This window comes from Alexandromys fortis, unplaced genomic scaffold (genome assembly GCF_014885135.2).
Source record: "Alexandromys fortis isolate MF-2015 unplaced genomic scaffold, M_Fortis_MF-2015_v1.1 scaffold_31, whole genome shotgun sequence".
NCBI classification, from domain to species: Eukaryota; Metazoa; Chordata; class Mammalia; order Rodentia; family Cricetidae; genus Alexandromys; species Alexandromys fortis.
The window spans coordinates 298,447-326,058 of NW_026067974.1; the positions used below are offsets into that span (position 1 = coordinate 298,447).

General features: G+C 54.0%; 1 protein-coding gene across 8 annotated transcripts; it reads left to right on the forward strand.

Moving 5' to 3' along the window:
• Tspoap1 (TSPO associated protein 1) lies at window positions 1-26,214 on the forward strand. Of its 8 annotated transcripts, none has more exons than XM_050157043.1 (32): window positions 1-638; window positions 1,422-1,529; window positions 1,767-1,895; window positions 2,415-2,579; window positions 3,119-3,304; window positions 4,538-4,615; window positions 4,703-4,786; window positions 5,049-5,138; window positions 5,297-5,419; window positions 5,596-5,700; window positions 7,638-7,688; window positions 7,998-8,018; window positions 8,694-8,898; window positions 9,407-9,579; window positions 10,704-10,816; window positions 11,098-11,207; window positions 15,073-15,903; window positions 16,064-16,215; window positions 16,526-16,894; window positions 16,979-17,218; window positions 17,652-17,834; window positions 18,348-19,166; window positions 19,760-19,859; window positions 19,957-20,108; window positions 20,738-20,906; window positions 21,407-21,478; window positions 21,788-21,871; window positions 22,040-22,143; window positions 22,231-22,302; window positions 22,524-22,628; window positions 23,297-23,358; window positions 25,052-25,200. In XM_050157043.1, exons 1-31 carry the CDS (start codon window positions 315-317, stop codon window positions 23,324-23,326), a joined length of 5,547 nt encoding a protein of 1,848 aa, XP_050013000.1. In that variant the 5' UTR covers window positions 1-314; the 3' UTR covers window positions 23,327-23,358; window positions 25,052-25,200. The 8 variants fall into 8 exon arrangements, with proteins under 8 accessions (XP_050013000.1, XP_050012996.1, XP_050012998.1 ...); XM_050157044.1 differs by having other exon boundaries at window positions 2-638; window positions 21,842-21,871; XM_050157039.1 differs by lacking the exon at window positions 23,297-23,358 and having other exon boundaries at window positions 25,052-26,214.
• Window positions 26,215-27,612: the final 1,398 nt, after the last annotated feature.

The following is a 27,612-nucleotide window of genomic DNA, read 5'->3' on the forward strand; positions in this document are numbered from 1 at the left end:
CCCCCCCCCCCCCCCCCCCCCCCCCCCCCCCCCCGCCTCCACAGGGGACACCCTTGCTTCTCCTCATACTCTCTCACACACAGAACCATGAGCAAACATACCTGACATACCCCCAGCTCCAGCCCGGCAACCCTGACACCGTCTGAAGCCTCCTTCGTGGGTGGGAAGAGCTCAGCCAACCTCTCTCTGATGGAGCCTCGGTGAAGCCAGATGCTTACAGGGAGAAGGGTCTAGCCTGGCATGACCCTTATCAGCCTCCCTACTTGGCTGGGTGATGTCCCCAGGTCCAGGTTCTGGGGTCCCTTGCGGAAACCATGGAGCAACTGACAACCCTTCCACAGCTTGGAGACCCTGGAGCCATGGAGCCATGGACACTGCCTGCCTGGCAGTGCTGGACTCAGGGCCAGGGGTGCGAACCTGGAGATGCAACTCCAAGCATTGCTGGTACGACAGTGCTGCAGGTTAGAGGACTGAGGTCTGAAGAGAATTCTGAGCCTGAGGGAGCCCATAGCCCTGGGCCTATTGGGAATACTGACCCTGAAGGAACAGAGACTGGGCTGCCCAAGCTAGGGCAGCAAACGGAGAGCCCTGGGTACAGCGGCCCTGGGCTAGAGGATGAGGAGGCACAGGCTTACAAGGTAAGGGAAGCTGAAGAGGGCTGCAAGATTGGCCAGCCATAGCCTGTAGCCCCACAGCCCACATTTCTTATCCGGGCCTGCCTCTGTCTGTGATTATCTGTCCTCCCTGCACTGGATGGGAATCTCAGTGACTTTATTCTGTCTCTCTGGACCTGCCCCTCAGTGTATGTGCATGTCTCTCTGACTGTTAGGTCTCCTCGTCCATGAACCTGGCTGTTTTGGGGGGGGGTATTGGGTATGTTGGGGTTGTGGAGGTGGGCTCAGTGCTGAGCCTAGCCAAGTGACTCTGTTAGGTCTCCTCGTCCATGAACCCGGCTGTTTTGGGGAGGGTCTTGGGTATGTTGGGGTGTGGAGGTGGGCTCAGTGCTGGGCTGAGCCAAGGAAGATGATGATGTGGATGGGTGTGAGCGATTTACTGAAGGATGGAGGAAGCAGGACTTTAGGGGAGGGCAGGGGAGACTCCCCGGACCCAAGGTGTCTAGAGGGATGGGGAAGGGGTTTGATCTGGCATTACTCAGGAGGATTTGGGCAGAATGGCAAGGATAGAGGAACAGCAAGAAATGCCTCTAGAATGGTGCGTGGTGGCGTGGAACTGCCACTGAAGGCATGGAGGACTGGGCACCCCTTCTTTTTAGGTCCTGGTGGTACCCCTCTCTAAAGGCCTGGGGCAGAAGAGAGAGCCTTCTTAGCTTCTTGGACTGTATAGGGAGATATTTCATATGGAGGACCCTGGCTAGCCTGAGTAGATTTCTGAGGCACTGTACCGGTCCTTCCCCATGCCAGGCCAAGCTGAATGTGGGCTTCGGGGTCAGGTCCAATCTGGAGCTGCTGAGGGCCCTAGGCGAGCTGCAGCAGCGCTGTACCATCCTCAAGGAGGAAAATCAGATGCTGGTGAGACCTGGAGAGTGGGGTCCCCCTCATCAGTACCCTGATCACCCCATAAACATCTCTTCAAGGAGGGAGGCACACAAGGGTGACATTATCACGTACCCCACACCCCTAAGACCCTTGCATAGCACCGTCAAGGATCTCACTGTGTGCCTAGGCTCTAGCCTAGGGCCTGGGAAGAGGAAATGGGTCTGTGGGGTGCTCCCTACACAGTCCAATTCTGGCTGACCCCCCTGTCAGAGAAAAAGCAGCTTCCCAGAGACGGAGGAGAAGGTACGGAGGCTAAAGCGGAAGAACGCAGAGCTGGCGGTCATTGCCAAGCGCCTGGAGGAGAGGGCCCAGAAGCTGCAGGAAACGAACATGAGGGTGGTGAGGACAGACTGCTGGGTGGAGGCTTGGGTGACTTGGGAAGAGAACCAAGGCTGGGTCACAGGGAGTGGACTTGGGTGTCATAGACTTACTGCCCAGGAAAGCAGGAGTCCAGGGTAAGAAGGGCAAATGCTGGCCCAGAGGCGGCTGGAGGTACCAGAGGGAAAGGGGCGGATGGGAGAGCCTCCTTAGCAGTCAGGGAGCACAATTCTGGATTAACACGTGCTGGAGCTGTTTCCAGCCTCCTGCTGAGCTCATCTGGGGTGTGGAGCGGGAGTGGGGGCAGGGAGAAGTCCCATCATAGTGGCAGCCCTGAATTAGTAGTGTCCTTTGAGACTAAACTAAGACTTAGAGTTAACACTTTCCATCCTGCTTGGGGGACTGTCAGGTTGAGGTTCATTGAGGATGCAGTTCCTCTGAGGCCCCAGACTGGGTTTCATCCTAATTCTTCCTCTGGGAGATGAGGAGTGGGAGGTGTGTCCCCAGCCCTCAAATGCTCACGGCCTTTCCTCTGGTTAGGTGAGTGCCCCTGTACCCCGACCTGGATCCAGTTTGGCCCTAGCCCGCCAGCGAGCCCGGGACCTCAGTGAGACAGCCAGTGCACTACTGGCCAAGGACAAACAGATTGCAGCCTTGCAGCGGGAGTGCAGGGAGCTGCAAGCCAGACTCACTCTGGTGGGCAAGGTGCGAAGGGGGCCTGGGCGTCTCTTCCTGCTCGATCCTATGTCTGCTTAGAGTGTGGGATGTGGACCAGATGTTAATGAGATGCAAATGAAACGGAGAGGTGGTGGCTGCTGGGGAGTAGGTTCCCCTGGCAACGGCCCAGGTGGGAGAGGGGAGAAGACGACTGAATCGAAGAGGGTAGAGCCGTTGAGTCCAAGACCTGGACATTTTTTGTGTTCCAAGCTTGAAGCTGTGTGCCGGTGGATCTGACTGTAGGAATCCACACATAGTTCACACTTGTGTGAAGGAGTGTTCGCACAGGCATTTAGCACAGCTCAGGCACACTGCGAGCGCCCAGTGAACGAGTTGCTGTGAATGCTTTTGCCCACGAGCCAGGAGCATGTGGCTTCATACTCATGCTTATACGACCAACCATATATGCATGGGAAGATACGCACTTTCCCGCGCAGCCGAACCTATCCGGTACGGTGGAGAGCTGGAGATGATCAGGGGCCAGGCAGGGGTTGGAAATGACTCGGCTCCTGGTCGCCCCACCCCAGGAAGGTCCCCAGTGGCTGCATGTGCGGGACTTCGACCGATTGCTGCGCGAGTCCCAGCGGGAGGTGCTGCGGCTGCAGAGGCAGATCGCCCTGCGCAATCAGCGGGAGCCGCTTCGGCCAGCCCGGCCCCAGGGTCCCACTGCCCTCTCCAGAGTAGGGGCGCCGGCCCCCGGGGCCCCGGGAGAGGTGAGCGCCTGCGCGGGGGCAGGTGTGTGAGTGTGTTCAGATGCGGGGTCGGGGCAATCCGGGGATCTCCCCCGGCAGGAGGCTCAGAGGGGGACCCCCGTGGTGACATGCACGCTCTCCTAGGGTCTAGGGAGCCTTCCCGACAGGGGAGCGGGGGACTTGTCCAAGACTCCCGCGCTCGTACCTGAGCCGCGCCCTACCCCTGGGGGTTTCGGGGTTCCTCCCTCCGCAGGCCTGCGCCCCACGGGGCCAGCCTGGCCGCCCCTGCCGTGTCGCTAGTGGTACGTCCCGGCCGCAAATCCCTGGTTGCCCTGGCAGCCGCCCGGGGCCCAACCCGCGCCGCCTCCTCCCGCAGCTGCGGTAGAGCGGGGACGCCCCCTTCAGCGTCCGCCCGGGGCCCAGGCCTGGCCGGGGTTACCCTGGGGGGCGGTGCATACGACTCAGTTCCAGGTAGGGCGACCTTCATTGAACAAGGGCTAAGGCAGCTTCGGTCTAGAGGGCCTGACCCCCCCCCCCACCGCCCCCGAATCTCGGGGCCTGGCTCCTATCCATTATTCTAGGTGGGCAGCATTTAGATTGGCCTCCTGGGAAGAAGCCTGGGAGGCAGGAGGGATCTGATAGTATCTGATAGTGACATAACCTCGCGGGATGGGGATGTAAGAAGGGGTGGTGGTGCTGGCTCAGACTCTGCCCCTCAGTCTGACTGATCCATGGAGGAAGATGCAATCAAGCCCTGGCCTCCAAAGTTTGCAGGGATAAATGGGAAGCTGATAGGGATGGGGATAGGGGGGCGGGGGAGGGGGAGAGCTGGCTAGGTTTACTCTACTCTAGGCCAAGCACAGAAAGGATGATCCAGAACCCTAGCTCTAGGAATACCACACATATCTCTGGGGATCCAAGCCGACTCCTGATTCTCTGCTAGTCGCTGAAGGACGCCTAGGACAGTTGAGTGCAGAGCAGGGTAGCTGCTGGAAGCTAAAAACAGAAAGCGCTGGCCTGGATAAAGGACCCATCTCCGGGGGCACACGTGGGTCCTGGGATCTCAAAGCACTATGGCTCACAGAGACAGGGGAGGAACCTTTATCCCTCCGTGTCAGCTGGAGATCTTGGGAGGGTGGGCAGGCAACACTCCTCACCCACTGGCACAGATGTCATTGCTGACCTGGTCCTGAGGACAGGCCGCTCAGGGGCCCCGTTCTCTGGTACCATCTCCCCGCCCCTGGGGATTTGCAGGCCATACTCCAGGAAGATGTGGACAGCCCACAGGTGGTCCTAGGGGAACCAGAGAAGCAGCAAAGGGTGCGGCAGCTGGTAAGTCCCAGGCTGAGGGCTGGAGGCAGCCGACTATGGGCACTTCTACCTTTCCCCATGAGAAGCCCTCGGTTCTGACCCCTGTAGGAGTCTGAGCTCTGCAAGAAGCGAAAGAAATGCGAGAGCCTGGAGCAGGAAGCCCGGAAGAGGCAGAGGCGATGTGAGGAACTGGTAAGCGCTCACGCTCACGGCCGCCCAGGAACCAGCTCCCTTCTGTTTCCCAGGCCAGCCAGAGGGTGGGCTCCCTCAGCCCCACTGCTTGTATCCTCCACCCTCCAGGAGAAGCCGTTTCCTCTTGCTTTTAAACTTCCCTTTCCTTCGGGTTTCCATGGGAGGCCTTGTCTGGGAGGGCACAGTCAGTCCTTCATGTCAGTGAGCCAGAAAAGTGAATTCTGGCCCCTTCCTCATAGCATGTCTGACCTCACTCCCACAGGAACTACAACTGAGAGCAGCCCAGAATGAGAATGCTCGCCTGGTGGAAGAGAACTCTCGGCTCAGTGGGAGAGCCACAGAGAAGGAGCAGGTTCAATTCCTGCCCTGTCCCTGGAGAAAGATGGGCCCCCAGTGAGGCCTGAAGGCCTCCTCCTGGGGTGTAGTCTGAAGGGAACTGTCCCCCTTTGGCAAGTAGCAGCTGGGCTAAAGCTCACACGTGCACCTCCCTGACAATGCCCCCCTCTCCAGGTGGAGTGGGAGAATGCGGAGCTGAAGGGACAGCTCCTGGGAGTGAAGCAAGAGCGGGACTCAGCCCTTCGCAAAAGCCAGGGCCTGCAGAGCAAGCTGGAGAGCCTGGAGCAGGTGCTGAAGGTGAGAGCTCCCGCAGGCGCCCTGATGAGACAAGTCGAGGATCAGGGAGTCCTGGTGCTGCCAGCCCTTTGTCGCTTCCAGTCTGAAGCAGGTGGCAGTCGAGGTCCCCCGGTCTTAGGTCTTCCGTGACATGGTGGAGTGGGACGCTCTGGTCTTGACCCAATCTTGTGTTTCAGCACATGCGGGAGGTGGCCCAGCGGCGGCAACAGCTGGAGGTGGAGCATGAGCAGGCTCGGCTCAGCCTGCAGGAGAAACAGGAGGAGGTCCGGAGGCTGCAGCAGGTGGGAGCAGGGACAAGAGACCCCACCTTTGCCACCCGCTCATCCAATCATTAAGCAGGGAGAGACACCAGGGAACAAAATAGGGGTTCCCAACCAGTCAAGTAAATGACCGGAAGATTCTGAATTTGAGGCCGGTGTGGGTGATGTGGTGTGACCCTGCTTTAGACAATAAAAGGTAGAAAAATAAGATCGATTCTATGAGGAGAGTGACGTGACACAACTCATAATTTCGCAAGGTCAGGCTGGTGGGTGGGTCCTGGGAGTGGCATCCAGCGGGTGATCAGATGTCAGGGATGTGGCAGTAGTCTAGGAGGGTGCATGTAACTATAGAGGTAAACAAGCCAGCGGATTGGAAACACAGTTCAGGGATAAAACTGCAAGACCCCTTCAGTGTCACTTCTTATCTGTCTGAAGCCTGGAGAGAATGGGGCTTTTCATCCCATCCCCGGCCCCAGCACGAGGAGGAGGAAGGCAGAAGAGTCTATTCTGTTGCTGTTAGGGGAGGAAAGAGTTCATTTCAGTTTACACTTCCAGGATATAGTCCACCATCGAGGGGAGCCCAGGCAGGAAGCGAAGCAGAAGCTATGCATGGGGCGTGCTCACTGGCTCTCTCTCTCTGGCTTCCTTGATGTCTTATGCTCAACTAGCTTCCCTTCTCTCTCTCTCTCTCTCTCTCTCTCTCTCTCTCTCTCTCTCTCCATGGTCTCACTATATTACCCTGGCTGGCCCAGACTGCTCTGTGTAAATCAGGATAGCCTCAGATTTACAAAGATCCTCTTGACACTGTCTCTAGATGCTGGGATTAAAGGTGTGCACCACCACACCTGGCCCTCAGCTAGCTTGCTTATACAGCCCAGAGTCACCTGCCTAGGGATGGCGTTGCCCACCACAGGCTAGGCCCTCCTACATCAATTAACAAATAAGACATGTCCCACGGGCGTGCCCACATCCCCATCTGATAAGGCAATCCTTCAGTTGAGAGTCCCTCTTTCCAGGTGACTCTGGGTTGTGTCATGTTGACAGAAACTAACCAGGACAGAGCAACAACTCTGGGAGACAGGGCACTTTGAGTTTCAAGTTCTGTTTTTAGCAAGTTTGAGGGGTATGATAAAGCATTCAAATGGACACATCCCAAGACAACTGAGCATGAGTCTGGAGCTATGAAGTGGCTGACCCTGGAGGTATTTGGGGCCATCAGTGCTCAGGAGACTGGAGAGAAGCCTGTGTCCAGGGATGTTGGAGGAGGGCCTGCTTGTTGGTTCCCAGACACCCGGCTAGCTTAGACCCAAAATAATCATACAGAAACTATATTAATTTAATCACTGCTTGGGCCATTAGCTCTAATTTCTTATTGGTTAACTCTTACATATTAATTTAACCCATCTCCATTAAGCTGTGTATTGCCACGTGGCAGTGGCTTACTGGCAAAGTTTCAGCATGTCTGACTCTGGCCACAGCTCCATGACATCTCTCTGACTCCGCCTCCTTTCTCCCAGCATTCAGCCTAGCTTTCCCTGCCTACCTAAGTTCTGCCTTACTATAGGTCCAAAGCAGTTTCTTTATTTATTAATGGTAATCACAGCACACAGAGAAGACTCCCACATCACAGGGACACCTTGACTTTCTAAGGACAGAAGACAGGGGACAGAGAAAAGGCTCAGAAAGAGCCACAGTAGGTAGGAGAGGAGCCATCCACCAGAAGGGTGGATGTCCCAGGAGAGAAACTGCACCTGGCTCCACCTCTGGTGCCGTCCTCCTTCCTGTTTAAGGCATTGCTCAGGGGGTCTGCAGGAAACCCTTTGGCCTCTGGCTCCCTGGACCCTTTCTCCTTTCCTCCCTACATTGTCCCCCTTTCCTTCCAGCCCCCATCTTTATTCTTCACCCTGGGTCTGTTGTGCAGCCCTCCCTCCCAGCATTTTGCTTCTTTCCGTTTGTAGGCACAGGCAGAAGCCAAGCGGGAACATGAAGGAGCTGTGCAGTTGCTGGAGGTAGGGGCCTTGGAGCATAAAGGAGCGGGAGAGAGCAGGAGAGAGCGGAAGGAGGGGTCTTAAGTAAGGCCGGGTGGAATCCCCTTCTTGTTGGCCTATTTCTTAGACTGGGGTACCCAGGGCCAGAGCTCCTGAGTCTGGTGGCAGTAGTCCCCATCTCAGAGAAATGTCCTTTCTATGCTTTCTTTGACTCAGTGCATCTACAGGGTCATACCCATCCGTCATAGGTCCCCTCATACCTCCTCCCCCTGGGTTATGGCCGTGGAGACCTAAATGTTCTAACCTCCCTGTGTCTTCCTTCCCCACCAGTCTACACTGGATTCCATGCAGGTACAGTGTACTTCCACCTTCCACCTCCTGGGTGTTCCCTCTTCTGCCCCCCCACCATATTTCTTCCCTCAGGGACCAACTCTGATATCCCACAGAGGGGCCATCCCTGATGGCAGACCTGAGACTCCACAGATATCCAGAGAGCTTACAGAACACATGGGCTGTCCCCTCATCCTAAACCTGTGACTGCGCTTAGCAGACACAGGGCCCTCCCTCCTGTTGTCTTAGACCATGAGGATATTCGTCACCCATTGGCTCACCTTCCTTATGACATTGTCAGTGGGAGAGCCCTTGATCTAGAAACTTGCCTGGTAATTGAGAAAAGGTCGTGAGAACTGGCTCATTCTATCCAAAGACAGCCTCATTTCTCATGGAACCTTTCACCCACCTCTCTGAGGGCAGGGCCACGGCCTATGGGAGAATAACTAGAGGCAAAGTTAGCTAAGGAGACTCCTGAGTTGTTGATGGTGGGCGGAGGAAATCCCTTTGGCCTATAAAGTATTCTGAGGCAAGAGCGACACTGGCCTGGGTCTGAGGTTGGTGCTCTAGGTTGGTACTCAGGCTGGGGGAGGGCACACATATGTGTAAATTAAAGTCTGATGTAGAGCGGTGTGGAGCTGGCTGGTTCTCTACAGCTCTGCTAGGCCTGGTAAACCACAATGGTTCTTGTTTCAGGCCCGGGTTCGAGAGCTTGAGGGGCAGTGTCGCAGCCAAACTGAGCGCTTCAGCCTTTTGGCACAGGAGCTCCAGGCCTTCCGTCTGCACCCAGGCCCCCTGGATCTGCTTACTTCTGCCCTGGGCTGTAGTGCCCTTGGGGACCATCCACCACCCCACTGCTGCTGCTCTACCCCTCAGCCCTGCCAGGGGTCCGGCCCCAAAGGTAAGGTGTACCCTAATGACATTCGTCTGAGGCTTTTGTATAGTGCAAGGAGTTTAAGATTAGACGCTAGCCAGGCATCTGACGTCACACAGCAAGTTAAAGACATACCTCCTTAAAGTCACAAGCTCAGGCAGCTGTTCTACCTCTAACTGGGAGTCGGGCAATCACTGTCGGTATCAGGGTCTTAGGAAGAGTCGAGAATTAAAAATCAGTCAGATCTGGTGGGTCTAGCTTGATTCTCTTCCCAGCCAGCTGGAGTTAGCATGTTGTTTAACCTCTTTAAATGGTAGTTTCCCAAGCCACGAGGCAGGAAGAACTCAATGCATTTCATTAAACGCCGAGGGGATTCTGACAGATCTGAATCACAGCGAGTTTCTCCCCAAATATTTCCCTTATGGCTAGGAAATCTGGGTATAAAGGTCACACGCCCATAGCCGAGAAGCTCCACCTCTCTCTCCCAGTCCCTCTTCAGACCACAGATCCCAAACCCTTGGCATCTTCTCTTTAGACCTTGACCTCCCGCCGGGTTCCCCAGGACGCTGTACCCCCAAATCTTCTGAGCCTGCTCTTGCTACCCTTGCTGGGGTCCCTCGAAGGACGGCTAAGAAGGTGGAGTCTCTTTCCAATTCTTCCCGCTCAGAGTCCGTCCACAACAGCCCCAAGTCGTGTCCCACGCCAGAGGTTCGTGCTGGGCCAGGGACTTTGGGCTTAGAGAAGGGGCAGAGGTGGAAGACTGGTGGTAACTGATCCCAAGCTGGGACATAGAAGGCCTGTGGGTTCCTCTTGTGGGCAGGAACTCAGGCGTTGCCTGCTCTCCAGGGCCTACCTACCTAAGCCGCACCTCTCTGGGGTCCAGGGAGGCCCTAGAGTCTTGAGCTGCATGAGGAGACAGTTTGGCGCCTGATCCACGTAATGAGTCTGTCCGTAAGCGCGACTGCAGTGGAAGCAGTGGCTTGTGGGAGAAAGAGCACAGGCTCCTGGGTTCAGATCCCAGCCTTATCTTAGGAAAGGCACTCACAGGGGGTTCTCTAGGCTTGGTTTCCTTATCTGAATGCTGGGGGTAGCAACCTTATAAGATTCTTGTGAGGTTACGTCTCAGCCAGGGGCACCCAGGAGATGCCCAACCTGTGGCAGCTGTAGTCATTACTAACTTCACCCTCAGACAGCTCTTCTGATCACACCTGGTCTCTCTTTCCACCTCTGAACCGTCCAAGTGGAGGTGGCAGGTCAGGAGCAAGGCTACTCTCACCAGGCTTTCAGAAAGTGGTACAACCCAGCCCTGGGCCTCTGCTGCCCCCTGGTGGGATAGATTGAGGGTGCTGGTTTTGGGCTAGCCTCAGCCGACCTGAAGTTAAGTTCCAGTGGGCCTGAAGCAGGAGATACAGTCACAGGGCTAGAACCAGGATGGGGGTGAGGGTAGGGGTAGGGTGTGTGTGTGTAGGGTGTTTCCAGATCCTCTTCATTCTTGTTTCCAGCTCTTTACAGTTAAGATGCTTCTCTGAGTTTCTACCGTGCGAAGCCAAACTATCACTGATTCCTGCTCCCCCTCTGGCCTGGCCACCAGTGGGGTTGGGGGATGTTGTTTTAGTTCCTGGGCTGGAGCCAACATTCAGGAAAGGGTCCACGTTGTCCTCACACCCCCAGACTAGGACAGCTGTGTGCGTCACAGACCTTCTGTCTCAAGTCTGGTTTAGAAAATGCCAGGCCTTGTTGTCGCTGGCCTTGCCGGGTGTGTTTCCTTCTCAAGGCCACTCTGCCTGCAGAGTGCACTCTGGAGAGGGACCAACTCTTTCTTCTTGCCCCAGGTGGACACAGCCAGTGAGGTGGAGGAGTTGGAGGTAGACAGTGTCTCCCTGCTGCCTGCTTCGGAGGGCAACTCGGGAGGAGCCAGGATCCAGGTCTTTCTAGCACGTTATAGGTGGGTCCCTCTTGCTCAGTCTGCCACCCCGTGTTGGGATGCACAGGGGACAGATGTGGGCAAAGATGGATAGCCCTGAAAATAGCGGAGGGTGGTACAGGGGTCCTGGCTGAACACTGTGCTAATGGCACAATTAAGCCAAGGTGAATACCGTGCATGCCCTTCTTGGCTACAGTAGTAACCGCGTCTCCAGAAAGGCTTGATGTGTGACCGTGAGAAGCTGAATATGGAGGCAAGATGTCAGCCAATGTGTTGTTCCTCCTCTGCTACTCTCCCAACAGCTACAACCCCCTTGAGGGTCCCAATGAGAACCCAGAGGCCGAGCTTCCCCTCACAGCGGGCGAGTATATCTACGTCTATGGCGACATGGATGAGGATGGTTTCTTTGAAGGTAGGACAGTAATAGGGGTTACCCTGTCCAGTCTCCTGCCTTTACTGTTCCTGGAGACTTCTGTCCTTCCAGTCCTGTTCCTCAGGACACTCAGTCCACCCCAGCTTTTCAGACTCAGCTGAGGGTTGCTCTGAGATTTGGGGCAGCCAACAGGGGAAGAGAAAGTGACTGGTCTAACAAGTCCTTATGTTAGAAAGAGTGTCACAGGATGTCACAGGTTACTTTGGCTAGATTAATTTTTGTGCTAATAGAGAATGGCACTATTTAACACTGGTGATAATTACAGCTTGGCATCTGTCTGCAATGGGTCAGATAGGAGGAGGAGGAGGACGAGGGGTTCATGTTCCAATCCCACACAATCCAAGCAGGTGGTAGGTGGGTACTAGGACCAGGGCGGGACTGAGCTTCAGGAAGGTTGGCTAGGTCCTGAAGGGAGACACAGAGCTCAGCATGCAGCAGGCAGATGTGTCACTGACACTTGGCCAGCTGATAGAACCTGCAGAATGAGGAAGTGGTTGCAGGAGCCTCCTGCAGAGTGCTCCTGGCTGGTGCTCCGAGCCACATCCTTCGACAGAGGGGAGGTGTGGCTGGAGAATGTGTGTGGCAAAGACCACAGCTGTGTGTAGAAGTTTAGGAAATGGGCCAGATCTGAGTGAACACCAAGAGCTTCAGAGCCTGCCTAGCTCCTTTCCTGGCCCATGAGCAACTTTCGGGATTCCAAACAGCTAAACTCTCCTTAAGGGTAGATGTTGAAGGGCTTCCAGCAGAATTGGCTTCCAGGAGAATTGTACTTAATTTGTGTCTTCATTTGTTGATTTGTTTTGATATTTGTTGTTACTGGGGTTTGCACCTAGGACCTTGTGAGTGCAGGTACTGCAACACTGAGTGCAAACCCAGCCCTCTTTCTATTTCTTGACACAGGGTCACAGGGTCTTACTAGGGTTTCCAGACTGACCTTGAACTTGGGTTTTTTTTTTTTTTTGGTTGTTTGGTTTGGTTTTTGAGACATGGTTTCTCTGTGTAACAGTTCTAGCTGTCCTGGAACTAGCTATGGTAGACCTACTGGCCTTGAACTCACAGAGATCTGCCTGCCTCTGCCTCCCGAGTGCTGGGATTAAAGTGCCACCACTGCCCAACTTTGAACTTTGAACTTGGTTTGTGTCAAGGCTGGCCTTGAACTCTCAATCCTCCTGACTCAGCCTCCTAAGTAGTTGAGATTTCAGGCCTGTGTCACCAGACCTGGCTATCATGTGTTTTAATGAGAACAGATACTAGAAATTATATATCTGTCTCTAGAGATATAATTATTGGTTGTGAGTCACCATGTGGGTGTTAGGAACCAAACCTGGGTCCTTTGCAAGAGAAGCCTGCAGAATGTAGCAGTGCTCTACTGAGAATCATCTGTCTAAGTCCACACTGTCAAGTTTTTTTTTAAAGGGGATAGCAAAAGCACAAACAAATCTTATACCTTAGTTTACTAGACTTTAAATTACATAGTCTCCAGGAAGTTGAAATAGGGTGTTTATTTTGAGACAGAGGCTCCTATGTAGCCCAGGCTAGCCTAGAATTCCCTGTGTGGACTAGGCTGGCCTCCGACTCACTTTTTGTGGCCACATCACTCCAATCTCTGCATCTATGGTCACGTCGCCTCCTCATCTCTGTCACTCCTGTTTTGTCTTTTATAAGGATATTTGTCATCAGACTAGGGCCCACCCAGATAATCTTCAATCAAGATATTTACTTAGTTAGATCTACACAGGAACTTTTTCCAGTTTAGGTAATGTTCTCAGGTTCCAGGGATTGGGGAACATAGCCATATTTGGTAGACCATCATTCAACCTACTATGGTCCTTATGGTATTATTTAACTTATTGGGAATCCCTGCTATTTCTTCAAGTTACTTTTCTCCTAATGTGAGCAGAAAAGGGAAGGGGGAAGGGCATAAAGTACTGCTGGGGCATCCCCTGGTATCCCAAAGACCCCATGGCCACCCACGGTATGCTCCCTAAGAGCTGTTTCTCCCTCATATGCCATGTGTGTACCCACTTGCTTGGTCCTCCAAGTCTTCTCTGTCACTTCTTCTTTGATGAGGTGGTTTCCCCCTTCTTTTGTGGCTTTCTGCTTTTTGATAAAGAGAAGTTGGGGCTCTCCATAGCCCCTACTCCTCAGGCCTGTGTCAAATCTACTACGGTTGAACATCTTCCTTCCTTCGTTCCTTCCTTCCTTCGTTCCTTCCTTCCTTCGTTCCTTCCTTCCTTCGTTCCTTCCTTCGTTCCTTCCTTCGTTCCTTCCTTCGTTCTTTCCTTCCTTCCTTCCTTCCTTCCTTCCTTCCTTCCTTCCTTCCTTCCTTCCTTCCTTCCGATACTGGATCTCCTGTAGCCCATGCTGCCCTCCAATTCATTCCATAGCTCAGAGCCACCTTGGGCACCTGATCCTCCTACCTCCACTTCTCACATGCTGTATTGCAGATGTATACCCGGATCTTAGCATATATATGTTGATTTATTCTTTGACAGTTTCATGCTTGTCTGCAGGACATTTTGGGCGTAATCTTTCCTCCTCCTACGCCCACCAATCCCCCCTTCCTTCTACCAAGTCTCCAACTCTCTTTTGTCTCTTTTGCTTTTCACATTGTGACCCACTTTGTTAGAGAGGCAGTCATGTGAGCATGGGTATGGAGCTACAGACCAGTGTATGAGTGACTCACCAGTGGCTACATCACTGGAGATAGGGGTTTCCTATTCTCCAGCATCTCTTCACTCCGCTGGGTGGGGGTGGGGTTCTATGATCTGAGAAATTTCATATTTGTTTGCGTGTGTGTGTGCACGTGCGTGCACACGCACGTGCTTGTGTGTGCCTGCAGAAGCCAGAAGATGACATCAGAGTCTCTGAAGCTGACATGGGTTCTAGGAACTGAACTTGAGTCCTCTGCATGAGCAAGAAAGTGCTCTTAACTGATGAGCCACCCTCATTCTTGAGATAGAGTCCCACTATGTAATCCAGGCTAGCCCCAACTTCCCATCTTCCTGCCTCTGACCTGCTGAGAGCTGGTACTATAGGCATATACCACCACTCCCAGATTTTTAATATGGAAGTTTCTAGATATGTAGACCACATCGAGAGGTGGTAGGGTTGTGGCTTGTTCGGTAGAGTACTGCCTACCAAGGGCAAAGTCCTGGGTTCAGTCCCCAGCACTGTGTGAAACCATGGGTGGTGCACATTGGTTAGCCTAGTGTTTGTGAGGTGGGTCAGAAGGTCAAGGTCATCATGGGCTACACTGTGAGTTCAAGGCCAACCTGGGCAACAGGAAACCACAATAGAGCAAAGCAAAACAGAACACCCGAGGCCAGTGTGATGAATGTCCACATACCTAGATTTTACAACTGTCTGCACCTTGACAAGTTTGCTTGATCCATATGTAGATGAAAAAAGAAACTACTTAACAATGGGCTATGGACATCATGACATTTCTCCTAGAAGTTCTTCAGTCCATTGCTTTAGAATGTGTGTGTTCTCGTAGGTCATTGGGGCACCAGCCTCACCTGGGATCTGGTTAGAAAGAATGAAACTCAGTATATCCCAGACTGGGCTTATGAAGAGTCTGCATTTAAGAAAAAAAAAAAGCTGTGGGTGATTCATATGCACATTAAGATTTAAGAGGCACTGTCCTGTATGATAAAAAACCCACAAAAGCAGATAGTAGTTCTCTAATTAAAACCTGGACTGTCCTGGATCTAAAATCACCACCAGGTAAAGGTTGACAGGTACTTAGGAAGCAGCCCTTGAGAAAATGTGTTACTGGATCAGCTTTTCTTTGCTTCTTTGTCTTCCCTTCCCCTGCCTTTTCCTGCCTTCCCTCTGCCAGGGGAGCTCATGGATGGCCGAAGGGGCCTGGTCCCCTCCAATTTTGTAGAGCGTGTGTCTGATGACGACCTCCTGACCTCCCTCCCTCGGGAGCTGGCTGATATGTCGCACAGCTCGGGCCCTGAACTCAGTTTCCTGAGTGGAGGTGGGGGTGGCTGCAGTAGTGGGGGCCAGAGCAGCGGGGGACGTAGCCAGCCCAGACCAGAGGAGGAGGCCGCAGGAGATGAGCTCAGTCTGAGCCCCCCACCAGAGGGACTGGGCGAGCACCTGGCTGTGCCTTACCCCCGCCGTCTCGTGCTCCTCAAGCAGTTAGCCCACAGTGTGGTGCTGGCCTGGGAGTTGCCTCCTGAGAGAATAGATCTACGTGGCTTCCATGTCTTTGTCAACGGGGAACTTCATCAGGCCTTGGGGCCCGGGGCGCCCCCCAAGGCTGTGCTTGAAAATATGGACCTGCGAACTGGGCCCCACCATGTGTCTGTCCAGGCCCTAACCAGCAGGGGCAACTCAGATCCTCTGCGCTGTTGCCTGGCTGTGGGTGCCGGGGCTGGGGTGGTACCCAGCCAGCTACGGGTCCATCGGCTGACAGCTACATCTGCTGAGATCACCTGGGTACCGGGGAACAGCAACTTGGCCCATGCCATCTACCTCAATGGAGAAGAGTGTACACCTGCTCGCCCCAGTACCTACTGGGCAACCTTTTGTCACCTGCGGCCTGGCACGCTCTATCAAGCCCGAGTAGAGGCTCAGATCCCATCTCAGGGGCCTTGGGAACCAGGCTGGGAGAGACCGGAGCAGCGAGCAGCCACTTTGCAGTTCACCACACTTCCAGCAGGTATGTAGGTGTGGACAATGGTGACCCCCAAACCCAGGAGAGCCAAGCCTGAGCGCTCATGGCAGGGGAGACTGGCTTTGTTTGCATTCTTAGGGATGTGGCTACCATCTCGGTCAGGGAGAATCCTACATTGATTTTTCTTGTGCCCCACATCTCCCAGGTCTACCAGATGCCCCGTTGGATGTGCAGGTTGAACCAGGACCCTCTCCTGGAATCTTGATGATCAGCTGGCTCCCTGTCACCATTGATGCTGCTGGTACCTCCAATGGTGTCCGGGTCACAGGCTACACCATCTATGCTGATGGGCAGAAGGTAAAGCTTGGGGGTTCCAGCTACCTAAAGCCAAGGGGCAGCATGTGGGTCCTGCCAGAGGCCTGTCTTCCTGGCCTGGCAGAGATGTTCAGCCCCTGGCCTTTGGGAACTGTGTAGTAAAGTGATTGAGAGCATGGGTCTTGGCGGCCCGTGGAGGATAGAATTGCTTCTACTCTAAAAGCATGTGATCAGTAGAACTAAGAAGAGGGCTTGGGCAAAGCTGCAAAGATGCCAGCAGCCGACCATCCTGACCTCCCACTTAGCTCTCTTAGCCCTTCTTCCCTGGCTTCTTTCTTCCCTGTTCCTACAGATTATGGAGGTGGCTTCCCCCACAGCAGGCAGTGTGCTGGTGGAGGTGTCCCAGCTGCAGCTGCTGCAGGCCTGCCATGAGGTGACTGTGCGCACTATGTCACCCCATGGCGAGTCCACTGACTCCATCCCAGCCCCTGTTGCCCCAGCCTTGGCTCCTGTCTGCCAGCCAGCCAGGATGTCCTCCTGCCTCTCACCACGACCAAGCCCAGAGGCCAGAACAGCCCTTGCTTCAGTCTCCCCAGGGCTTGGGGATCCCAACTTTCCCCTCCGGCATCCTGCCCCTCATGGAACTCAAGATTCCCTTGCAAGCCTTCCCATGGAGACGTCCAAAGGATCCCAGGAGGAACCTGCAGTCTCTTGTGGTCAGGTACTTTATCTGTTTGGTGGAAGGCAGGCGCAAGCTGAAGGAAGGCTTAGAATCTGAGCTTATTCTCAATGTCATCCATCCCAGGAAGAGTCTGGGGCAACTGTGCCAGGCACGTCAGAGGAGAAGAGGGCTATCGAGCCAACCCTGGGCCAGGAAGGGTCTTGCCCTGTGGCTCCCTCCCTGGCTAAGCAACAAGTAGAGTGGACTTCAGGAGAGACTGGTCCCACGCCTTGCTCCACCCAAGGAGAGCCGACCCAGAAGGTGCCGAGTACTGAGGCCTGCCATGGAGGAGATCTGGGCTCAGGGCTGAAACACAGAACTGAGGTAGGGGTGGGAGACGCGCTGTGTAGAATCAAGATGTCTCTCTACACTTGGTCAGCCCACTCTCCTTATTTCTGCTCTGGTCTGGTTCCAATGCCTTTGCATTGTGTGTCTGCTTCTCTGTCACATTTTTTTTCCTGTCACCCATTTGACTCTCTCCCTCACCTTTCACCGCTACCATTGTGCTTTCTGGCCATGGCTTTCTCCCCCTCTGTGAAGGGATCTTTTCTGATTCCGGTTGCGGCTGACCCTGCTTAGACCTCTTCTTGCTTTTCTGTCTTACCTCTCCTATTTTAATTTGACATGCAGACAGGGCTCAATCAGCAGTCCGGCCTGGCCTGAACTCACTCTGTAGCTTAGGCGGGCCATCACCCTCCTCCCTTACCCTCCAGAGTACCGTGATTCCAGCCAAAAGTACCTGTCTTGCCTTTGCTAGAAAGAAGATACGTCAGAGCTTGGAGTTCGCCTGGTGAATTCCCTTGTAGATCACAGCCGCAACTCAGACTTATCGGACATCCAGGAGGAAGAGGAGGAAGAAGAGGAACAGGAACTGAGTTCCAGGCCTTGTTCCCCCCAGAAGCAGGTTGCTGGCAACAGCGTCAGGGAGAATGGAGCCAAGGTAACGGGGTGGGGAGGAGCTGGTGGGCCCAAGACCTGAGGCTCCAAAGGCCTCTACTGCCATGGCAGCTGCTCCAGCAAGTCTAGGTGTGTGGCCTGGGTCCTATCCTAAGGAGCAGATGTGAAGACGCTTGGAGCTTTGGCCCTTCTGGGCAGAGGTGGTGGGGCACTTTCCTTACTTTCCCCTGAAGTCTCCCAGAAGTAGCACCCTAGTCCTGGGAAGCCTTCTCAGAGCCTTGTGCTAGGAGGCTCAGGAAAGGGGGTGGAGAATTCTCTCTGTCCCAGCCTGCTCCATGCTCCTGCCCGACAGGGACCGATGCCATCCTCAGTTCAGCCCACACATGCGCGTGACTTTGGTCCAGCCACTGTCCCTCTGATTTTTCCTCTTAGCAGGAAGCTGAGGGAGGAGGGCTGGGTGTGTGACCCCAATCCCATGTCCTCATTGGAGGACAAAGGCCCCGGACCTCTTATTTTCCTCGTGGACTTCTTGCTGCTCTCTTCTCCCCACTCCCAGCCCCAGCCCGACCCCCTTTGTGAGACTGACAGCGACGAGGAGATCTTGGAGCAGATCTTGGAGCTGCCCCTCCAGCAGCTCCGCCGCAAGAAGCTGTTCAGCATCCCCGAGGAGGAAGAAGAAGAGGAGGAGGAGGAAGGGCAGGAGAAGCCAGACCCTATCCAGCCTGAACTTGCATTGCTAGGGCCGGGCTGTGACAGCAGTCAGCCCCAGGGACCTGGCCTGTGTCCCTTGTCTTCTGAGCCCTCTGGGGCCAGGGAGTACCTGGAGGATGTGCTGGGAGTAGCTGGTGGAAACAGCCGGAGGAGAGGTGGTGGCTCCCCTGAGAAGCCCCCAAACCGCAAGCGACCTCAGGATCCCCGAGAACATTGCAGCCGACTTCTTGGCAATGGCGGGCCCCAGACCACTGCACGGCCAGGGCCCCCACGGGAGAGGGGCAGCCTCCCTGTGATTGAGGGCATCAGGGTTGGACAGGAGGCTGGTGGGAGAGGGCGGCCGGGTCTATCCCGGAGGTGTCCCCGTGGCCCTGCTCCAGAATCCAGCTTGGTCAGCTGCCTCTCTCCAAAGTGTTTGGAGATCAGCATTGAGTATGATTCTGAGGATGAGCAGGAGGCGGGCAGCGGGGGTATCAGCATCACCAGCTCCTGCTACCCCACAGATGGGGAGCCCTGGGGCACAGCAGCCATAGGAAGGTCAAGGGGACCTCTGAAGGTCAATTCAGGGTCCAGCCCCTACGTGCGCCTCCCAGCCTGGGAGAAAGGGGAACCAGAGCGGAGAGGCCGCTGTGCGACTGGCAGAACCAAGGAGCCGCCCTCCCGGGTCTGTGCCCATTCCCCAGTTTGGGCGGCCCCCTCTGCCTGCTGCTGCCTGGTGGCTCTGCTTGCTGCCCACCAACCACTCCCATTCCACGCTGCCACCTCCATCAGCAGAGGTGGGGCCAGGCCTCTGGGCTCCCTCACCTGTCTCCCCCCCACCTACATTCCACTGCTTTCTGCTTCTGCCGAACGGAACTGGGATGCACAATATTCTGTTACTATTGGCCGCCACGCGCAACCTTGGGCAGGGTGGCCCTGTCCTCTGAGTAGCTAGTTATATCTTCAGGACACTTGACTGTGATGCCATATCCAGAGTCACCAGCCCCGATGCTGATGGGAGACTGTCCTCTCACACTCTCCTTGGCCACCTCAGGGCCCCTCTACTGCACTCATCCATTGGGGACCCGGGGTCTCCCGCCTGCCCTCCCACTGTGGGGGTGTCTGGTGCTCAGCGAGGCCGGGCCGGGTCCCTGGACGGGAATGCTGTGCTCCCGTTCTGCTGTGTTGCTTACGCTGATGCCGGGGCCAGAGCCGGGGGTCGTGGGCCAGCACCCGGGTGGTGTGTCACTTCTACCATCTGTTGCCCTGTCTTTGCAGGCAACAGAAACTGGGGAGTCCAGAGGGCAGGACAACTCTGGGCGGAGAGGAGCCCAGAGGAGAGGAGCCCGGGTGTCTAGGCCTGGAACCACTGAGTTGGGTGAGCATCTAATAGTGGCTGGGCCAGATTCAGGGGAGCGTTCCCCCACTTTGGGTGGAGCTCACTGAGTCCTTGCTCTGTCCCCAACCCTCCACAGCACCTCCAAGGAGCCCTCCAGGAGCACCAGCTCATCAGAACTTACCTGTGAGGGTCTTTGTGGCTCTGTTTGACTATGATCCTGTTTCAATGTCACCCAACCCTGACGCTGGAGAAGAGGAACTGCCCTTCAGGGAGGGCCAGATCCTCAAGGTGACCAACTTACCCTCTGGGCCCAGAGCTCCAGTCTCTAGCCAGCATCTCGTCTTCTCCTAACTCCTCTTGCGTTGAGCTGGGGGAGGGTCAGAGAACATAGCTTCCAGAGCTGGACGGTGGGATTCGGACCCTGCCTCTTCCACTCCTCCCCGTGTAGCTCTGAGTAGTTGTAGAACCTCCCCAGGCCTCGGTGTCCTCTCTTGTAGAATGGGTGTGGCCCTTGTCACCTCACTGAGTTGCTTATAGAGTGACTGACCGAAGGCACACACTTCTTCCTGCCACACGGTCAGCACCATAGCAATATTAACTACTTGTTAATATTACACTTTCGTTATTCCTCCAACTATTGATGGGAGGCTTTTTGCTTTCCTCTGGGGCTGAGAGATCCAGTCTGGGGTGCTTTGAGGGAAAGACCATATAGACAGCAGATTGGGGTGGCAGGAGTAGAGAAGAGATGGTTTCCTCAAGTTCTTCTTAGTTCTGAATTTTTCCTGTTTCTGCTCTCCTCTGCCCTAGTCTTCAGAAGAGAGAATTCTGCAGCGCCTAGTGGGGTGCTACCAGGACCCAGGGCTGGGGTGCAAGGAGTGGGCAGAACTGGTATTGAGACCAGTGGCCTTTGCTTCCAGGTGTTTGGAGACAAAGACTCTGATGGTTTCTACCGTGGTGAAAGTGGGGGCCGCACAGGTTACATCCCCTGCAACATGGTGGCTGAGGTGGCTGTGGACAGTCCAGCAGGGAGACAGCAGCTGCTCCAGCGGGGTTTCTTGCCCCCAGATGTTCTCCCTGAGGGCTCGGGTATGACCTGCTTCTGTTCCTCACCCATCACCATTCTCCCTTGGTTTTAGTCCAGTCCCATCCTAAGAGGTTCCTGTGTCGGGGGGAGGCCCAAGGTGCCTCATTTGTCCTGAGTTGGGTAGAGACACTCAAGCCTGGCATGCCTGCCCTTGCCCATCACCTTTCAACAGCTGGCCCGTTGAAGAGGTTGCAAAGATGTAGCTTAGGTCCTGAGGGTCAGTTTGGCTCTCATTGCAAATATGAGGTGCTGGCTCTTAAATGAGCTCACTATGAAATGCCAACAAAATTAAAATATAAAGGAAGAAACAAATTCGGAAACCTAAGAGACCAGGGGCATGGCTTAGAGCACTTGCCTAGGTTGCAAGGTCCTGTATTTGGTTCCCAGCCCTACAGAAGAAAACAACAAAGACATAGGAACCTTGGGAAAAGCCTCTAGACTGCTTAATTGCCCAACTCTTGCCTCAGTTTCTCTCTTAGATCTATCTATCTTCCTCAATTAGGGAATGGTCCCTCTATATACTCCTCAACCCATATGACTGGGCCTCCCCCCAAACCTCGCCGGTCTAAAAAAGGTAAGAACATAACATCCTGTGGTACCTGTGACCACTTGTGTGGCTTGGTGGTGGGGTGGCAGTGTGTGACTCTCTGAAGAGAGGCCTGTAGGATTTTGAGCAGATAAAGGGATTATAGCAGGACCGCCCCCCCCCCCCCCAACATCTGCCGCTTCTAGTGAGGTCTTTGTTCTGTCTGTTGCTTACTGGCTCTGGGTCTCAGTTCAGTACTGAACCAAAGGTCTGTGCTGATATTCTTTCTGAGTATCTCTCCTCCTGTGCCCTTCGTGGGAGGGTGAGCATCCTGTCTGTCCCCCACCCCCACCCCAGCCTGGAACAAAGAGGGAAAGGCAGGCAGGACTCAGAGACACATTCTCTCCACAGTGGAGCTGGAAGGTCTCCAGCCTTGTCCAGGTGAGGAGTCATTTCTGGGCAAGGGTGTCTGGGGAGAGAGATGGGATGGGGAGATCCCACTCATTGGGAACAGTGACACTGGAGTGGTGAGGCTGGTGGTCACGGGGCTTCAGTGTGCAGGACAGTATAGGGAGGGGTTCAGATGCAACTTCTTCCCCCTCTCTGCAGGTCCTCCTAAGCTGGTCCATTCTGCTGTCCTGAAAACCTCCAGACCTATGGTGGCTGCTTTTGACTACAACCCCAAGGAGAACTCCCCCAACACGGATGTGGAGGTGACGGCTGTCATACGATGCCCGGTGATGGGGAACGGGTGGCAAGTCCTTCCCAGGTCTGATATCTGTTTCTTGATCTTTCCACAGGCGGAGCTGCCCTTCAGGGCGGGAGATGTCATTACTGTGTTTGGGAATATGGATGATGATGGCTTCTACTATGTAAGACCCTTGCTGGGGAAGGAAGATGTATATACTCTGTTATACTCTGGTTCACCAGCTGGGTGGGCGTAAGAGCAAGAGGGCCTGACAGAGGGCTGGAGGAATGAACTGGGCTGCTTGTGGTGATGCTGGCCTCAGGCTGTTCCTCGGGGTCTCAGGGTTAAGGGGATAGGGCTGGGGCCTTCTCCTAAGTCTCAGTCTCATCAACCTCTCCTCCTCAGGGGGAACTGAATGGACAAAGGGGCCTGGTTCCATCCAACTTCCTGGAGGGCCCCGGGCCTGAGGCAGGTGGCCTGGAGTCTGGGACATCCCAAACTGAGAGTCAGGTCAGTGAGGAGCTGGGCTACCAACTCAGCATTTCATCTCTGTCCTGCTGGGGTTCTGGATTCTATGGCGGAAGATTCTCAGAGGCTGAGACCATGATACAGAGGAGCACTGCGGGTGCCTTAGAAGAGTAGGGGAGCATTGCGTGTGCCCCAGCAGAGTAGGGGAGCACTGCGTGTGCCCCAGCAGAGTAAGGTTCTACTAGCCCCCCCCCCTACCTAGTATCTGCCCCTGTCTACAGATCAGTGATGGCAGAGACCCTGATTCCCAGGCCACCTGACCTAACTAATGATGCCCAGGGGCCAACGCTAGTGAGGAGCCCCATGAAAAAGAACCCACTAGCCAGTCATTAGGGTGCTCCCACCCTACTAGGTCCTCCTGCTTCCAAGGTGCCTTTTGAAACCAGTTGGCCTGCAAGGCCTCTTAACATGCCTCTGGGGTCTCTTAACATGCCTCTCCTTGGGATGGGTGGGATACATTTAAGTATCCAGATTCAGAGAGCAATGAGGGCACCAAGAGACCAGGCTCCAACAAGGAACCCCATACAGTAGCCTCAAAGGCAAAGGCTGTGTCAGGCAGGAGTCAGCAGGTACCTGGGCCACTTGGTGACTGGCGGAGAGCATGCAGGTCTGTTGGTAACCCATCTCCTCTCTTTGTTCCGTGTTCTCAGAGAACGAGGAAGAGAAGAGTCCAGTGCTAGATGGAGATAGATATTTGTAGAGAGAGCGACATGTAAGTGGGGACTGTCTCACGTGTGTCATGTCACCACCATCCCCCACCTTACCGTAATTAGACGTTGTCTCAAATGGAGTCGGCCTGGCTTTTCTAATTCCTTCAAGGAATGGGGGAGGGAGATCTTGCCATGAACCAGATGTGGGTGTAGGATCTCCACTCTCCCTGCCTTGCCTTTACCCTGGGCAGTGTCATGTCATCTTAGTATATGACATTGTACCTTAGCTGACTCCTCATATTCTGTAGCATGCAACTTATAGAACATGATATGACATTCATGTTATGACTCAGTGGTATTATGATACTACATGACTGTGGTATTATAATACTGCGATTATTATGGGTGACAGGGAGGTGACACAGTAATGTCACCAGTAATAATAGTCTTCTCACTCTGGTCCTCTGTGATTCGAACCATTAGAATATCAGACATATGCTTTTATCCCTGTTGCTTAAGTTTCTCTGCTTGGAGGATAAAAGGAATAGCTTGAATAGTTGAAATCTATAGACATCCTCAAGCTATTCTTTGGGGCTCAGTGAACCCCTCCTTTTGTTCCCCCAGCCACCTTTTCCTCCTGGGAAAGGCTTGGACTTCCCAGGAGCCATGGGCCTTGGCTGTAAATGTATTGACTCCTAGGCCTGGGCAGAGACTCAGTTTGTGTGTCCTTGGTTTCCTCTGCCACCTCACTCAGGGCCACAGTGGTAGCAGCAGCGATAGGTTTGCTTGGGCACCCAGTCCCTCGCTTCTGGTCTGGGTTCTGTGCTTGGTTTTGGCAAGGAGCTTGCCAGGCTCCTGGGAGCAGTGGGGGCTGGAGGGAGAGAAGACAGGAAATACAGTTTGGGTGAGAGTTAACAAGGCTGTGCCCAGCCAGTTCCAGGTGAGGTTCAGTTGGGAGTAGCTTCCTGGTGATTTCCCTGTTTGCCAGAGTCTCTGCCCTTAGGTCACCAAAGAGCTCTGCCTGGTGGGCTTGAGACAGGGGGAACACTCAGATTTGTGAAGGGAGCAGGGAAGAGGGCTGATAAGAAGGTGCTCAGGGAGGGACTGCCTGAGAGCCCCCTCAGGGGCCATTCAGGGTAGAGTTTCAATCGCCCCATGCAGTGGGCCATGGGTCTCTGAAGACCTCTGGGGCATTGTGTCCGCTGCCTTGATTGAGGTGTTCCTTTTTTGTCTGTGAAGTGCTTCAGGTGCCACCTGAAGTGTCTCTGTCCTTGCTCTTCCTTCCTGGGCAAGAGCAAGATGATAAATGGGAGACGGAGGTCAGCTTGGCACAGATAGTGAGGCCCCAGGAAAGGGAGGGGCACACCCAGGGTCAGTGACAAAGCAGAGCTCAGACTGTCCCATGAGACTTCCTTCCTAAGCAGGGCTCATTATCATCTCCCTTCACCGCCATGCCGTGTGTGTGTGCGTGTGTGTGTGTGTGTGTGTGTACGTGTCTGTGTGTCTCTCTGTGTGTACATGTGTATATCTCTGTGTGTGTGTCTGTGTGTGTGTGCATGTGTCTGTGTGTATATGTGTGTATCTCTGTGTGTGTCTGTGTATGTGTCTCTCTGTGTGTGCACGTGTCTGTGTGTGTCTCTCTGTGTGTGTTTGTGTGTCTGGAACAGCGGCAAGGTCTGTGACAGAAGAATGAAGGAATAAAGGCATTGGTGGGCAGGAGCCGGCGCTGGCCTTACCCTCTTTCTTACATTCCAGGACTCTGGAAGGACCATCCAAGAGTCGCCAGTGCCCCCTGGCTGGCACTACAGCCTCAGCTCTGGAAGTTCCTTCAGGACCAAACTAGGAGAGCCCCAGAGCATAGCCGAGAAGAAGCAGGGTCTCCTATCCAAAGGAAAGGAACTCCTCAAAAGACTGGGCTCCAGAAAAGAGTGACTGTCATCGGTCCGCAGGCAGAAGTGGCTCCTGGGAGCTCCAGATCAACTGGGTGCCTGGACAATGAAGCTCAACCAATCCAGAGCTCCTGTTCTCTGAGCAAACACTGACACTCAGAGGGATCCAGGGCACCTGGTGAGGGCGGGGCTCCACGCATCCTTAGTGCGGGGTCCTCTAGATGGACTGTGCCAGGCAGAAGGGAACTGAGACGCAGAGTAAGTAACTAAACACCGTCAGATCAGGGCTGGACCCACGCCTCTGGATTCCCTGTCTGCCCTCCTAACCTCTTCCTGGCTTCCTGTCAGGCACCGCTGATCCTTTCTTGGCCATCCCTGCTTCCAGGGTAAACCCTGGGTGGAGACTCTAATAGTGGCTCTGGCTGCCTCCCCTCTGTCTTCCCTCCCCTGCGGGAACATTTGCACAGGAGTGTCCCCTGGGGCAGGGGGCAGAGCCGTGTATATATGTACATATTCAGTGCCTCAGTCCAGCTCCTCCATCTGCTTCACCACACAGGTCAGGGGAGGAGAAAGGCCATGCCAAAGCGGGCCTGTACCTGCCCCATAGAGCTCCACCCCTCCCTGCCCAGGCCACCTGGCCTTGTGTTATCCCATCCCCCCGAAACCAGGGGACCAGGGAGCAGAAAGCAGGAGCTGGGTTTGCCTTATTTTGCTCATTGGATTCAACTTCTCTTTTGCATCATTTCCTTCCAGTCCCTGTTGGGTCCAGGGGCTGAGGGAAAGGACAGATTTATGCAGCTATTTTCATACACCCCTTGTTCAGGGCGGGTGGAGGTTTCTCCACCCCGCCTCTAGCCATCCCATCTGTCACCCCTTGTCTGGGCGAGTCTCTTTGCATGTTTCCTTTGGTGTGGTGGGAGATGTTTGACTGAACCCCTACCCCTACCCTGGTCTCCAGGGGTGTGGGATGGTGGGGCATTTGTTTAAAATGACATTTTATTATAATAAAGTCTATTTTCACAAAATTGATGCTGGCCTCTGCCTGGGTAGAAGACTCCATAGAGGGATGGGTCATGCTGATGGCTTTGGATTTATGACTCCAATACCCAGAAGCTTTCCTTGAAGGGTGGCTGAGGCAAAACTAATCCTTCCAGAGACAGGGTAGGATGGGAAGTGGGGGACAGACCCCCCTGGAAAGAGAGTAGAGGAAACAGAAGAGAGAAGGCATCCATTGCAAGACAGCAGGATGGCCACACACTGCATCCCCCACCTGTCCCACACCAGACCCATAGACATAACAGACATAAGGGAAACAGCTGATGAACAGGTACTTCACGAAGTCCTATCTGAAGACAAGAAATGGACATCTTAGGCTGGAAACACACAACAGGATTGTAAGAAAAATGGGTGAACGGATGAGGGTCCCATTCAGAGACCCCAGAGCAGGGTGTGGATGGGAGAGTTCAGCACAGTGCTCCATCCTAGGGAGACAGGTTAGACAAAGAGCAACAGCAGCAATAACAACAAACCAAAAATCTCCACCCTTAAAAAATATTAGGCAACCATAGTAATTGCAGTGGTGACATATTAACATATCAACCAGGAGACTAGTAGATTGGAACAATCTAGAAATAGTCAAGGCATACGTAAGTGGCGGAGGCAGTGCCACAAGTCGGCAGAGAAGTGACAGACCAGCATTAAGGGTCTCACGGCGTGTGGAGGTGCACTCTTTTAATCCCAGCACGTGGGAGGCAGAAGCAGGAGGGTCTCTATGAGTCTGACTGCATGGTGAGATCCAGGCCAGTCAAGGGCCACATAGTGAGACCCTGTCTCAAAAAAGCGAAATGAATAAACAAACAAATAAATCTTTATGGTATTTCCCTGTTCATATGCATGAAGCTTTAAGATGAGTTAAAACCTAAATATCAACTGTTAAGGTTGTATAAGAGCACACACAAGAGCCTATACACAAGAATATATGTATACTACCTTAAAGAGGGCACAGAAAGGAGTCATAACCCAGAGAGAGAGAGAGAGGAAGCTGACTCAGAGCAAGCAAGGTGTGACCGTCTTGCCGAAAAAGGTACCAAGCCACGTGGCTAACACAGACAAGAATAATGGGTTAATATAAGATGTAAGAAAGAGTTATGGGGACTGGAGAGATGGCCCAATGGTTAAGAGCATTGTCTGCTTTTCCAGAGGACCCAGGTTCAATTACCAGCACCCATATGGCAGCTCACAACCACCTGTAACACCAAAGTATCTGACACCCTCATATAGACATAAATAAAAAAATAAATAATTAAAATATTTTTTTAAAAAAGAAAGAGTTAATAAGAAGCCAGAGCTAATAGGCCAAACGGCTTATAATTAATGTAGACCTCAATGTATTTCTTTGGGACTGAACAGAAGCAGGACTGGGTGGGA

Excerpts from the sequence above, each read along its gene's own strand:
- Tspoap1 (XM_050157039.1), top strand. The coding sequence starts at position 315 with ATGGAGCAACTGACAACCCTTCCACAGCTTGGAGACCCTGGAGCCATG. Across the intron at positions 9,580-10,703 it reads AGTCGTGTCCCACGCCAGAG|GTGGACACAGCCAGTGAGGT; the intron begins GTTCGTGCTGGG and ends TTCTTGCCCCAG. Across the intron at positions 22,144-22,230 it reads CCCCCAACACGGATGTGGAG|GCGGAGCTGCCCTTCAGGGC; the intron begins GTGACGGCTGTC and ends ATCTTTCCACAG.